A 15,069-nucleotide genomic window follows, 5' to 3' on the forward strand; every position below is an offset into this window, starting at 1 on the left:
GTTTTCCACTGAATAAGTTTTATTCCTGTTATGGCAAAGCTGAATTTTCAGCATCATTACTTCAGTCATCAGTGTCACATGATCCTTCAGAAATGTTTCTAATATGCTGATATGGTGCTCAAGAAACAATGTTGAATGTAGAAAACTATTGTGCTGCTTAATATTTTTGTGGAAACCGTGATACATTTTTTTCTGGAATACTTACTGAATAAAAGGATTTTAAAAATTCACCCCAAAATTTTTAAATGTATGCTCTTACTATTATTATTATTATTATTTTAGACATTTGTTTTTTTTCTAGTGTATAGTCTTTTCTGATCTATTTCTGTACAGTTGGCTTAGCAGGTTTAATTTCCTCTTCTGATTGAGAACTGTCAACACAGTTGATTAATATGAACTAAGCTCTAATTAGCGATCACTGAGCACGTTACTCCTCAGCCATGTTATCTCCCACCAACCAGACCACCATCTCACCCTCCACCGCCTTGATGTCCAGCACCACATTCACCATTCCTAAACCAACACTAATGACTCTACAGGCTTCCACTTGAGAAGCGAAACTATTTAAATCCCTGTGAATCTCAGCTTGGGTGGTCCGTTCGGTGGCTGTACTATGGATTACACCCCAATCTCTGCTTGTGGAGACTCCTAAGAGACCATTTAGGGAGGATGAGAGTGTAATAGATCCACAGGCCATGATCTACAGATGGTGCTGAAGTCGACTGTTAATGTGCGTTAGATGAGCTCTCGTCATTAATAAAAATCTACAAGGAGGATTTTGGAGTGAATCTGGCAATAATGGAATTGGTCTGGTTTGTTTCATTTAGTTTGGAGTCTTACTTAACAAGAACCTTTTGTGTTTTGGTCCCAAGCCAAACCACAGTCAGTCAGTGAGCTGTCATATATCCGACACCGTCTGGATTGGCAGCCGTGACCAACTGTTACAGTTTGCTTTGTGGGATTAATTTCGTACAGAAAGGGTAGTCCTGAGGTGACAAACAGATATGTAACCTAAAATAAGAATTGGATCCTGTAATGAAAGCTATTTATAATGACAATATCGCCACTAAGAAAAAGAAACTCAGTGGGAACCCTGGATAATCAAAGTATTAAGCTCTGCATGGAAGACGGTTTAGTTTCAACTCACTCTGACACTTCAGTCACATCTATATGAAGCTATACTTGGGAAATATGTAAACTCTGAATAATATTGAACTACCCAGGAGTACTACAGCTAGGACCTGCAGTAGTGTTTTCCTTTAGTATGTCATATATTTTGGGTTAGAGGCTTGATTTTCCTATTATAAGTGAATTAAATACAAACCCGATTCCAAAAAAGTTGGGACACTGTACAAATTACGAATAAAAAAGGAATGCAATAATTTACAAATCTCATAAACTTATATTTTATTCACAATAGAATATAGATAACATATCAAATGTTGAAAGTGAGACATTTTGAAATGTCATGCCAAATATTGGCTCATTTTGGATTTCATGAGAGCTACACATTCCAAAAAAGTTGGGACAGGTAGCAATAAGAGCACTCAAAAAAATGATTATCCAACACTGTTCAGTTTATTTTAAAAAATAATTTTCATTTAACACCAATATGTTAAGTTTCCCATTTATACAATTGCATTGTGTTAAACTGACTTGAAACAGTTACGTTTTGGCTCAACTCAATATTTTCATTTTGAAATAACAAATGATTTTACTTGTGTAACTAGGAAGTGGATTTCCCCTCCCCATCATGCTTTGCACAGGGCTGGATAAGCAGAGTAAATCTTGAAATAAAATGTTATTTTAGGCATTTTTTTATTCAGATGATAAAATTGGGAGACTTGTTAATGTTTAATGCTCTTTTATGTTTGTATTTAAAAGAGTTTCTGGTATGTTATTGTTTTGAGGGGTTACCATTGTAGTAAAGTGTAGAGCATGTGCTTGAGTGGAGGACCTCCTAACATGAAGCAAAGTTGTTTTAATAATAAAAAAAACAACTATGGGCATGCCATGGATGAAACAATACCAGCTTATGCTAATGCCTAAAGTTAAGTAAATCCAACAAATCTTTCTTTTTTTTTTTGAGTGTAGAAGGATGTCTGCCTGATAATTTATTTTCCAGTTAAACGTTTTAGTTCAACAAGAATAAAAAAAATAAAATAAAAAAAAATCACTTCAATGTATCAATTTCATTTACACTATATTTGATAAAATTGAGTTGGCCCAACTCAATTACATTTCATCGCATTAATTAGTTTTTTATGAGTTGGGGCTACACATATTTATTGGATGGAAATCCTGCCCTCAATTAAATTGAGTTCATAGAATGAATAATTTTTTTGAGTGAGGCCGGAAAAGTTAAATGTACATATAAGGAACAGCTGGAGGACCAATTTTCAACTTATTAGGTCAATTGGCAACATGATTGGGTATAAAAAGAGCCTCTCAGAGTGGCAGTGTCTCTCAGAAGTCAAGATGGCAAGAGGATCACCAATTCCCCCAATGCTGCAGCGAAAAATAGTGGAGCAATATCAGAAAGGAGTTTCTCAAAGAATAATTGCAAAGAGTTTGAAGTTATCATCATCTACAGTGCATAATATCATCCAAAGATTCAGAGAATCTGGAACAATCTCTGTGCGTAAGGGTCAAGGCCGGAAAACCATACTGGATGCCCCTGATCTTCGGGCCCTTAGACGGCACTGCATCACATACAGGAATGCTACTGTAATGGAAATCACAACATGGGCTCAGGAATACTTCCAGAAAACATTGTCGGTGAACACAATCCACCGTGCCATTCGCCGTTGCCGGCTAAAACTCTATAGGTCAAAAAAGAAGCCATATCTAAACATGATCCAGAAGCGCAGGCGTTTTCTCTGGGCCAAGGCTTATTTAAAATGGACTGTGGCAAAGTGGAAAACTGTTCTGTGGTCAGACGAATCAAAATTTTAAGTTCTTTTTGGAAAATTGGGACGCCATGTCATCCGGAGTAAAGAGGACAAGGACAACCCAAGTTGTTATCAGCGCTCAGTTCAGAAGCCTGCATCTCTGATGGTATGGGGTTGCATGAGTGCGTGTGGCATGGGCAGCTTACACATCTGGAAAGGCACCATCAATGCTGAAAGGTATATCCAAGTTCTAGAACAACATATGCTCCCATCCAGACGTTGTCTCTTTCAGGGAAGACCTTGCATTTTCCAACATGACAATGCCAGACCACATACTGCATCAATTACAACATCAAGGCTGCGTAGAAGGAGGATCCGGGTACTGAAATGGCCAGCCTGCAGTCCAGATCTTTCACCCATAGAAAACATTTGGCGCATCATAAAGAGGAAGATGCGACAAAGAAGACCTAAGACAGTTGAGCAACTAGACGCCTGTATTAGACAAGAATGGGACAACATTCCTATTCCTAAACTTGAGAAACTTGTCTCCTCAGTCCCCAGACGTTTGCAGACTGTTATAAAAAGAAGAGGGGATGCCACACAGTGGTAAACATGGCCTTGTCCCAACTTTTTTGAGATGTGTTGATGCCATGAAATTTAAAATAAACTTAATTTTCCCTTAAAATGATACATTTTCTCAGTTTAAACATTTGATATGTCATCTGTGTTGTATTCTGAATAAAATATTGAAATTTTAAACTTCTACATCATTGCATTCTGTTTTTATTCACAATTTGTACAGTGTCCCAACTTTTTTGGAATCGGGTTTGTATTTCCTGAGTTTGGAACTTACAATACATTCTTTAATGATGAAGATATGCTGAATTAAATCATATAAATCTGCATAACTATTTCAAAAGAAATGCTAATAACTCTCTTAGGGATGTGACATGGCAAATTAATCCAATAAAAATATTCAATAAATCAATATTTGGTCTTTTCAACAAATGAAGCTTGGATACATTGAACGGATACTAAATCTTAATAGTGATTTGACTAAGCTTCTTTTTTTCCATTTTCAACGGAAATGGAAAGCTAATAAATCCTTGCAGATTCCTTGAGAGTGAGAAAGTCAAATATCATTCCTGGCAATGACAACCAACTTTTCAAGTGTGAATTCTCTTTTTTTATGATTTAAGACTATTAATTAATGAAGCATGGTTCCGGTTAATTTTTAAATCCCCATGCTGCATTGATTTACAAAGAATTCAAGGAACCCACCTCATACTGTATAGGCGTGAAGAAACTAAGGGGCGGTATGTCTTTCACTGATAGGAAATGGTACAATAACTAAGATGGAAGATACAGTATCAACGCAGGATATAGGAACCAGAAGATACACTATATTGCCAAAAGTGTTGGGACAGACCCTTCTTTTGAACAGAAAAAGGCAACAAAGATGGAAACATAATTCATGTATTTAAAAATTGTATTTCCATCTCTGTTGCAACAGTTTTGGACGTGTCTAAAATGACAGTCATTGGTGTTTGGTGATGAGTTTTTGGCTCAAGGTCTGCATTTAAAGTCACACCAGAGGTGTTCAGCTGGGATCAGGACTTGGCTTTCTGCAGACCAGTCAAGTTCTTCCACACTGACTGAATCAATCATGTCTTTTTGAACCGTGTCTTATACACAGAGGCACTGTCATGTTAGAATAGAAAAGGGTCCTGTCCAAACTGTTGCAATAAAATTAGAAGCACACAATTCCCTAGAATATCATTATATGCTTAAACACTAAGGTTTGTACTCATAGAAATTACTCAAGTAGTCAAACATGTTCATTAGAAGGGGGTGACCCAATACTTTTGGCAATATAGTGTATTACTCACAGGATATGACATTACATCTGGAGGGACAGTGAGGTCCACACACACACACACACACACTAGCCGGACGTGAACTCATACCCGGGCCAGACACATCACTCACCGTGAGAGAAGGATGTTGCAGTTCTGAGCCCGGCGTCCATCGATGACAGAGAGCTCTTTGACTTTTTTGGAGCTCAGAGCATCGTCTTCAGTCTCTTTCTGTGTGGTTGGAGTCACAAAAGAGATACATTTCACTCAAGAGCAACTTTAAAGCTCAGGTTTAAAATAAAATACTCTGTATAAAATTATTCTGAATCTCAAACATATACTGCCAGTCAAAAGTTTGGAATATTTGAGATTTATTAATTGTTTTCCAAAGTCAAGGCTGTTTTTCTCATCAAAATACTGTAAAAACGGTGAAATGTTATTCAAATTTCAAATAACAATTTTCTATCTGAATATATTTTAAAATGTAATTTTGTCCTGTGATGCAAAGCAGAATTATCAGCAACCATTACTCGAGTCTTCAGTGTTACGTGATCCTTCAGAAATCATTCTAATTTCAAACTTTTGACCAATAGTGTGTATGGGCAGTTTATATAAACATTATCAGTAAAGTCACATTAAATTTCACTTTTACATATTGTCTGGATACAAAATTAATGAAATAGAAAGAGTGAGTGGGGGAGAGATGATGCAAACACTATTAGATCTGTTCAACCACACTTACCTGTTTGCAGTTATTGACCATAATGAAGTCCTAGAATGCAGGCAAGAAGCAAGGAAGATGCAGCACATGTTAGAGAGACAGCGTAGTCTGGTGAATTCAGCCAAAACAAACTCAAACAGGCATGTGCACATGATGGCATTATTTGGGTGGTGAATGGTGAGTGTGAGGGTGCATGAAAGCAGAGCCTTCTGGGAGGTCTGTAAATGCAGTGTAAATGTGTGTGTGCACTGAAAGATGCATGCTAGTTGATCACAGATGACCGGTTAATGTCTAAACTGCTAAATATCACAAGCTACCTCTCCAATTCCACCTTGTATCAAATCTAAATGCTCTGCAATAGTGGAGAATTTTTTTATTTTCGCTAACAAATCAAATTTTTTGTTCATAATGTGGAAATCTACACAGTAAAAAAGCCACAATTCTGAGAAATTACAATAAATAATCACAATGACAGGAAATAAAATTGCAATTGCGAAAAATATAGTAATCATGCAAAATAGCTGCAACTACAAGAAATAAAGTCTGAGTTATGTTGCAACTGTGACAAATTAATTTGCAATTAATAAATATTAGAAAGTTCCAGGTGTTAGATATATTATATAAACTAAATTTTTATTTATTTTTACTCTGAGACCGAAAATTCCATACTTTAATAATCTGGCTTCCATAATGCTGTAAATAAATCTAATAAATTTTGAGAAACTGATGAAATTGGAGAGGTTTTATGCATCTCTGTTTTAATGCATTTAGCATGCTTTCAAGTTACTTTAAAACCAGCTTAAAGTAATTAATGCATTGTTTTAAAATATGATTATAAAGACAGTCAAGTTTCAAGATGTATCCAACCTAGGTTTTTTTTTCCTTTTTCTTCTCTAATTTGACTGTAAAGCCATGAGAAATGTATGTAATTTCTTTATAATGAGACTAAGTGTGTGGTTTACCAGGCATAATGAGGACGGTTTGCCAATGTCTGCTTTTCATAGAAAACTGCTGGTGATATCAATGCATTTTACAGTCTGCTAATTCAAACCCCATGCTCTGTGATGCAGGATTACCGTGGGTAAACATATGAATACCATGCATGAGAGACAGTGAATGCTTTGTGAGATCATTCTGGATGAAAACCAGTGAAAGAAGCATTGTTTAGTAACCTGTTGCCTCTGATAGGCAGAGAAAGTCTTCTCAACATCCACCAAGTCTAGGATTTTGAAAACTTTGCTGTCGTCAATGTCTGACCAGACTGTTCCCTCAAGCTTGTTCTGTGGAAGAGAGTGGGATGTGTCAATTACTGTCCAGTCCAAAGTCACATGTAAGTCACATGCTATATTTTGTTAACCGTAAAACTCTGAAGCTCAAGTAGAAATTGCACTGCAAAATTAAAAAATAAATCTAAGATGAAGTTGGGAAAAAAGGCATCTAAATAAATCTGCAAAATATGTATGGATAAAAATGGTTTCTTAAAATTAAAAATATAAATAAATTAAATTCTAAAGACTATAGATTGAAATAGTTTAAAGAATTGAATTTTTTTTTCATACTAAAAAGTATAGATGTAAATGTCAATAAAAAATAAAAAATAAACGTACTATTAAAAATGTATATAAAAATAGTTTCATGATATTAAAAATTTTAAATGTAGTCCTCTACCCATATGACAATCTATGACAAATGCTGACAATTTGGCAACATTTAAGACAGTTTGGACACCAATTTGTGTCACTACACTTTCAAAAGAGTTTTTTGATTAAAAGTGGAGGCTTAAGAAACAGATTTTAGTCTCTGTGAGTGTCAGGATGACACAGTCCGCTCCTTTAATCCATGCCACTCTCACCTCGGACAACTTGGCCCAGTTGAAGGACTTGAGTGGATTGGATGGCTGAGGAATGTTTTTCTTCTTCAGGGACGGTCCCATGGGAGCTCCTGGCGGAGGCGGAGCTGTACCGAAAGGAGGGCGTCCAGGGGGTGGTGGGGGGCCACCAGGGGGCGGTGGTGGAGGTGGCGGCATCAGAGCACTGCCTGGTGGAGGAGGTGGTGGAGGAGGCATCATGCCACCCGGTGGAGGTGGAGGAGGTGGAGGAGGCAAGAGAGGACCTGAAGGACCAGGAATGGGAGGACCTCCGGGAACACTGGCTACTTGTCTCTAGAAATACAAAAGGGATGAACAGTGGTTGGTCTTTATGTTTACATGTTTTTGTATTATTATTATTATTATCAATATCTGTGACACATTAGCATACCGTGCTGAGGTCATGTAGTCTGGAAGTCATTTCCGCCACCTGCTGCTTGACTAGTTTATGTTCCCCCATTTCTCTTTCTAACTTCTCTTTCATCTTGTTGAGCGTTTGCATCATCTCCTCCTTCTCCTGAGTTTTTGCATCACACTCTCGCTCCTTCTTTTCCAGCTTCTGTTGCAGCTCATGGTGGTCTACAGGACAAAGAAGTTAAAGGTCAAAATGTTATACATCTCTACAATAAAGACACTGCATTCCAGCCAACTGAATCAAACTGAAATAAATAAGCTACATTCTCATGTCAGAATTAACATAATTATAAAATGACAACTCAGAGAATCTATTCTGAGCTGATTATGTCCTCAGTTTTAGAAATGATTAGTTTATATGGCAATGCTTATAATGCCAAATAGATGCCATGTGCTTGTTGTTGTTGATGACAGTCAGATTTTTATATTAATTCACTATTACATGCTGGTTCATTTTGAATGATGGTCAAGTCATTCATTAGTCAATTTTCAAGTTGTAATTTATAAGTTTGATGACGTTTTATACTGTTATCTAATCAGAGTGATAATTCCTACATGAACTGATGAAAAAGAGAAAAAGGTGCATACAAATAGTCTGCAAAAAAAATAAATCTGCAAACAAATTATATTCAATGCTTAAAAGTACAGCTAAAATAGTTTCCTAAAAATAAAAAATATTAATAATTTTATTAAAGGCTAAAAAGTATAGATAAAAAGTTTCATGAAGTCATTTAGCATTGATGTCATGACAGCCAAGTCATTAAAATTCACATGAAATTCAAGTTCTGAAGTTGAAATTTATAGGTTGCCAAAGACATTTTTAATCGTTAAGTCAGAATTTTCATTTTTACTTGTTGTGAATGCATAAAAAGTTACAGAGGATTTAATCTTAATACAAAAATGCAGTCTGTTGTAAAAGAAACATCAATGTGTACAACATTTGCTGACCTTTACGCATTTTTTCCGCCTGTTCCTTCCACTGTTTCACCTCATTTTCATTGACAAGCCTGAAAAAGGGTAAGTGATGTGATTTAAGGAAAAACTCAATATTTCCGAACAGATCTTGGTTTATTTGGCAAAACTTCATGAGGGCATTAAGAAAAACTACAACTACTATAAATACACTACAGCAACATATGGATGCCAAAGAAAATCAATTATGATAAAGTTGCCTGAAAAAAAAAAAAAAAAAAGAGGCAAACTCACATTCGAACCACATTCTTTACACTGAAGTTTTCTAATGGTGTGACATCAGGGTCGTGACCTTTGTCATTCTGCAGGACCATCTGTTGGACAATCCGGTCCAGGAGCAGCCAGTACTGCACTGTGCTGCCACTTCTCTTATCTAAAACACAGTGCAGATTCAATGACCTGCTGACTATACATCATCCTTCATTTATAGCATTTGGTGGAAAAAGTCTGCATAGCTTTGTTTCAGTTAAAACTAACAAAGTCTAAACAATAAGGTGAACACTCACGAGGCATGAGCAGGCAATGGTGAAAAATAGACATAAAGTGCGGATATGCATCTGTGTGGGCCAGTTTCTTCCGTACAAGCTCAAAAACTTGTGTCACACTCTTCGTGTCTATATGGATCTGAAAAAAATTATATATATATATTAGTGCTGTTAAACGATCTAAAATAAAAGTTTTTGTTTACATAATATGTGTGTATACTGTGTAAGTTTATTATGTATATATAAATACAAACACGTGCATGTATTAGTTAAGAAAAATATGTTATCTTTATATATTAAATATATTTATATAAAATATAAGAATATAAATATATAACTGTATATACATGTAAATAAATTAGCAAAATACTGTATATATTGTATGTATGTGTATTTATACATACATAATAAATATACACAGTACACATACATATGTACACACCAAACTAATATATATAAATATATTAGTGCTGTCAAACGACCAATTGCATCCAAAATAAAAGGTTTAGTGTGTACATATGTATGTGTACTGTGTATATTATATATATATATATATATATATATATATATATATATATATATATATATAAATAAGAATAATATAATATATAAAAAAAATTATAATATTGTAATCATATATATGATTACAATTTTTTTTATCATATTTTTATAATATAATAATAATTAGCTATAATAATAACAATATAGCTATACATAAAACATACATTTTTAGAATTTTTAATTATTTTTAATCTACTCACAGACTCAAACCGCTTGGATAATGTAAGCTCATCGTCATTTCTCAGCATCTCAAAGTAATCCAAATGCCTGAGAAGACAAAAAAAGAGAAACAGCTAAATCAAGATGCTCAAATTTCCTGATAAGACTCCATTAATAAAGCTTAAGTTAGCAACTGTGGTCCTTACCTGTCTAAAGTAGAGTTTTCATGTGACCTGAGTTTGTCGATGATGGGCTGAATCCCCAACATGAGGAACTCGTATCGCAAATGGACCCGGAACTCAAGGCTGGCCTACGAGTTATTAAAAGAACACTTATTGAACTTGACAGAACTGTGGGTTTTTATAAACAACAATCTCTAAAAGGTGAACTATGGGATTTAATATTCCTTCAAGGGCAATTAGGAGACTTATGTTTGGACAGAGTAAATTAAGATGTGTTAAAATGGTGCAACCTTACTTCGCCAGCTCCTTGGCTTAAAACAGCATTAATGAAGGACATAATGGCTGTTTTCAGGCTGACCTCATCCCTGTACCGTCCTGTGCTTTTGTCCAGATCATTCAGCAATGTCTGTGACAAAAGTAAGATGACAGTGGGATTGACATTTATCCTGATACAGACTTTCTTGATGCTTTATCATGCTATAAACAAACCAGCCCACCTGAAATCGTGTGCGCTCACAAGAGAACTTTTGATAGTGCAACATGGCCTCCAAAATCTTCTTGTGGCCTCCCGGCACTAAACACACAGCACCCATGATCTCCAGCACCGCCACTTTGGTCTTGATGTTCTCGGTGGCCAGACTCTGAGCGATGATGTTGATGCTCTCGGAATGAGAAAGCACGTGAGTGCGACCCTGAGAGTTATTCATCAGAGCTTTAATGCAGCCGATGAGGGAAGTGTGGATCTGAGACTCGGAGGTCTCGTAATCCATGCTCTTCAGGAAGTTCAGGATGCATGTCAGGCCGTCCATATCGATGAACCGTGTTACAAACCTATAAGGAATGAATTCAGCTGCTCGTTTAAGATCTTTCTCCCTCATTCAATTTTAGAAGTTACGCTTTAACATATGTGTATATATATATATATATAAAATATAAAGTCCTATATTTTTTTTTTTTTGCCCTTTATTTATTATTTTTTGTGTTTATTTTTAAAAATATCTTATATACGTTTTCTCAAATTTCTCAATTTCTTGTCTAACTAAGATTATATTTTATATAAATCTAAATGTAAATATTTTTATTTAAAATGAAAATACATTTATATTTTAGATAAGTTTCATTTTATTTATTAGCAAAAGTGAAAAGATGACAGGAAATGATGGTGCAACATGACATGGGTTGGATTCAAACCCACAGTAAATTTGCAACATGAGCACCAACACAAGCATGTGTGTTAACCGCTAGACCACGGCTCTGAAATCAATTTGTAAATCTGAAAATGATCAACTCCACAAGGAGGTGATGAATGTGAAATAATATATCACATCAGTAACTAGACTGACTTATAGCCCCTATAAAGCACTTGACTTTAAATACAATTGCCTTAAGCTGTGAAAGGAATTGTTTGATATGCAGCCTGAATGTTATTAGGCACAAAAAGGGCTGGAGTGCTTTGACCCGAGCCCTGCAGAGGTCAGTGCTGATGACCTGTGACCCCAGGATCAAATGGTGAATGCAGGAACCACTAATCAAACGCATGTGTCTGTGAGCATGTGTGTGATGAAAGTAATCTCATTTGCATAATGAGACCCAAAGCACACACCATAAGGGAAGCGTTTGTTTAATAACAGGGTGAGGTGCTTGCCAATGGAAAAATCACTCACGTGTTAAACTATTGCCCTGAGACAGCTGTCCTTATCTTCAAGTAAAAGCAATAATGTAAGCTAAGTTTTTGTTTGTTTGCTTTATTTTAATTTTAGTGAGTAAATATAGCCATTTGAGATATAAAATGAACCAAAAAATAAATGTTTTAAAATATTATTGCAATGTAAAAATGACTGTTTTCTGTTTTTCTGTTTACAAAATGGGTCTCTTATGCTCACCAAGACTGCATTTTGTTTTACAGTAAAAACAGTAATATTGTATAATATTAATACAATGCAAAATAACTTTTTCTATTTGAATACATTTTAAAATGTAATATGTGATGGCAAAGCTGAATTTTTATTATTCCTGTCTTCAGTGTCACATAAGTCTTCAGAAATTATTCCAATATGCTGATTTGTTGCTTAAGAAATATTTCTTATTATTATCAATGTTGAAAACTGCTGTGCCAAATTTTTTGTGGACATCTTTTTTTTCAGGACTGATGAATAGAATGTTCAAAATTTTGTTTAAACAGAAATCTTTTGTACCGTTATAAATGTCTTCACTTTTGATCAAGTGAATTCATCCTTGCTGAATAAAATCATTAATTAAAAATAAAATTTGAACAATGTGATCAAATACAAATTTAGGGACTTATATTTGATAAAGACAGAATGTGCGTATCTATTTGTGTTACAGTGTGCAGACCTCATAGGTTGTGTCCGCAGTGCCGTTTTCAGGCTTTCAATAGTCTTGTTACGTTCCTCCTCTTCTTCCTTTTCCAAGGCCAAAAGAGTTTTCCTCTGTAAAAGAGATACACTAGATGATTACACATGTTATGTACATTTCTAACATTGCATGTTACATGCAATTTTTTTTAAAGGGATAGTTCACCCAAAAATGAAAATTCTGTCATTAATTACTCACCCTCATATCGTTCCAAACCCGTAAGACCTGCGTCGTCTTCAGAACACAAATTACAATATCTTTCTTAATTTTGACCCTCTACAGGCAGCAAGGGTCCTACAACGTTCAAGGCCCAGAAGACTACCAAGAACGTCGAGAAAATAGCCCATGTGGAATCAGTGGTTCAACCATAATTTTATGAAGCTACGAGAATACTTTTTGTTTTGCAAAAAACTAAACAACTTTATTCTACAATTCTTCTCCTCTGCGTCACCCTAGCATGTGCATGCTTTGATCTGCACGTAAACAACACGTGTGTATGGTGCTGCTGACGTAGAACATCCATGCACTGCGCCTTGTTTACGTTCAGAGAAAAGCATACGCAGAAAGCTCTTGAATTTCATTAAAATATCTTAATTTGTGTTCCGAAGATGAACAAAGGTCTTATGGGTTTGGAACGACATGAGGGTGAGTAATTAATCACATTTTTGGGTGAGCTATCCCTTTAAGTCCTCAACGTCCAATGGCAATGTAAAATGTATAATCAGTTGTTAAAAGAAGACAAGTTCATGATTGTTAAAGGAAAAAGAAAAGTCTTCAAAAAAGACATACTTACAGCTGCCATTGAATTGAGTTGGTCAATGTAGTACTCTGGCCAGCTAGTAGCACCTTTATTCTCCTCTTGTTCCTGAGAGAAAAAATAAATAAATAAATAAAAAATAAAGGATTAAAAGGCACAGAATTAACACACATCACCTTTAAATTCTATCTCCGAGACATTAGTTTAAGCATGTCAGCATGAAAAAAGACAAAAACCAAACATAAACACAGCTCTTGTTTTTACTTCAAGCACACGTCATTAATCCACGCTGCCCTCTGCATGATGCCGGGACATGAGATGTGTGTACACACCGATCAGAGCCCACACAACAGGAACATGACACTGGGAATAGAGGAATGTGAAACAACATATTGGGAATGAGCTGAGAAGGATTGTGTGGTTTCGGAATGTTATTGGGAATGACGTAAATGAGACGTTCCTGAGTCCGCAGCAATAAAAAAATGATCTTTATCTTGAAAAGATCTTATTTTGATACCGGCCAGTATTGTGAAACCAAATATTCAGCTGACAAAAGCTGGCTTATGTGAGAGGCATTTATTTACTCTGTCCATTTTGCCCTTTAATCTGTTTTTTCATATTATTTCTTAGTAGTTTGAAGCTGGGATTTATTTCATATCTCATTTCACTTGAGAATCATTTATTGCTTATATGTAACCAAAGCAAATCAAACGTGCAATAAGATTCACACTGCATATGTTCCCATGTGACCATCATATGTACCCAAACATACAGATTCAGAAAAAACTGATTTGAAACAGAACATCACGCTCAAAGCGCTGGCAGAAATAGCACACGCTTTAAGTAGGCCAGCCGAGATTCACAGGCACTAGAGAAACAACACCGATCTCAGATTGAGCCAATGCTGCATTAGCACAGCTCTGAAGAGCTAAAAATGCAGTATGATTCAGAAGACAAGAAGAAAAGCAGGGAGCTACATAGGGAGTAATGAATCAAAAACGAGTGGAACTTGTGAAGTGTGTCGACTTCCTAACAGGGAGTTTAATTGTAGCTTATGTTCACCGAACACACAGGAAAGGAAGAAATCTGGCATAGCAATGAGCTCCTTTGCAGCAACTGCGTGGGATGTTTCACACCCGGCTCTGCCAAGCATTTTTGGAGTTGATGGCATCTCACAAATGGGCATCTGTTTGGACGAGTGGGGAGTTTTGGATGCCGGCCTGAGACCCCTGATCTTTCCCTGTCCTGCATATTTCTTCTCAACTCCCCACTCACCATTTGGCCTTAATGAGTAAAGCATTAATGTGGATCTCTGGCAGGACTTGTTCTCATGCTGTGGAAGGACTTTCCTCTGCTCATATCCCATGAGCACTTCATTCTCAGACAGACATGTCATAATGACTGTTGATATTCTTGGTTGAGCTTGGTTTGGAGAGACGCTCTTTCTAGGAACCAGCCGTGCTTCAGTGTGTTCAGTTCAGATAATTAGAATTTCAAGAAATCAGTTAACAGGAAGCTGAATCAGCCCAAAGATCTGCAAATACCTTACTGACAAGTATCAACAAGCAGTTTAAAGCTCATTTTTTAAATAACGACCAAAAATGAGCAGAACAATCTCAACTACTGCATAGTAGTCAAAACAGACTAGCCAGCATATTTTGAAACAAATTTTGAGATAACACAAGAAATGCTGGGTGGAAACAGAAAGATAAATACCTATTCACACCAAAATAAATGTTCTGTATGAAAATTTAGTGTGATTTTCATTATGATTTGTCTGTTCAGAACTATGTGCAAGAAACGGCAGACAAGCTGAATAAAAATGCAA

General features: G+C 35.9%; 1 protein-coding gene across 2 annotated transcripts in view; it reads right to left on the reverse strand.

Annotated features, from left to right (window-relative positions):
* LOC306843606 (disheveled-associated activator of morphogenesis 1-like) overlaps nucleotides 1-15,069 on the reverse strand; it is a 63,891-nt gene that overhangs the window by 12,586 nt on the left and 36,236 nt on the right. Inside the window, exons 4-17 of one of the 2 annotated variants that reach the window (XM_079375155.1) lie at nucleotides 13,278-13,349; nucleotides 12,464-12,558; nucleotides 10,606-10,939; nucleotides 10,404-10,514; nucleotides 10,133-10,236; nucleotides 9,968-10,034; nucleotides 9,228-9,345; nucleotides 8,956-9,094; nucleotides 8,698-8,756; nucleotides 7,727-7,914; nucleotides 7,321-7,629; nucleotides 6,641-6,748; nucleotides 5,490-5,519; nucleotides 4,881-4,978 (exon numbers count right to left, since the gene is read on the reverse strand). In XM_079375155.1, the coding sequence (XP_079231281.1) occupies nucleotides 4,881-4,978; nucleotides 5,490-5,519; nucleotides 6,641-6,748; nucleotides 7,321-7,629; nucleotides 7,727-7,914; nucleotides 8,698-8,756; nucleotides 8,956-9,094; nucleotides 9,228-9,345; nucleotides 9,968-10,034; nucleotides 10,133-10,236; nucleotides 10,404-10,514; nucleotides 10,606-10,939; nucleotides 12,464-12,558; nucleotides 13,278-13,349 (1,832 nt within the window). The remainder of the gene's footprint in view (nucleotides 1-4,880; nucleotides 4,979-5,489; nucleotides 5,520-6,640; nucleotides 6,749-7,320; nucleotides 7,630-7,726; nucleotides 7,915-8,697; nucleotides 8,757-8,955; nucleotides 9,095-9,227; nucleotides 9,346-9,967; nucleotides 10,035-10,132; nucleotides 10,237-10,403; nucleotides 10,515-10,605; nucleotides 10,940-12,463; nucleotides 12,559-13,277; nucleotides 13,350-15,069) is intronic. The other variant, XM_079375156.1, reaches the window with a different exon arrangement.

This window comes from Barbus barbus (assembly GCF_936440315.1).
Source record: "Barbus barbus genome assembly, chromosome: 24".
NCBI lineage: Eukaryota > Metazoa > Chordata > Actinopteri > Cypriniformes > Cyprinidae > Barbus > Barbus barbus.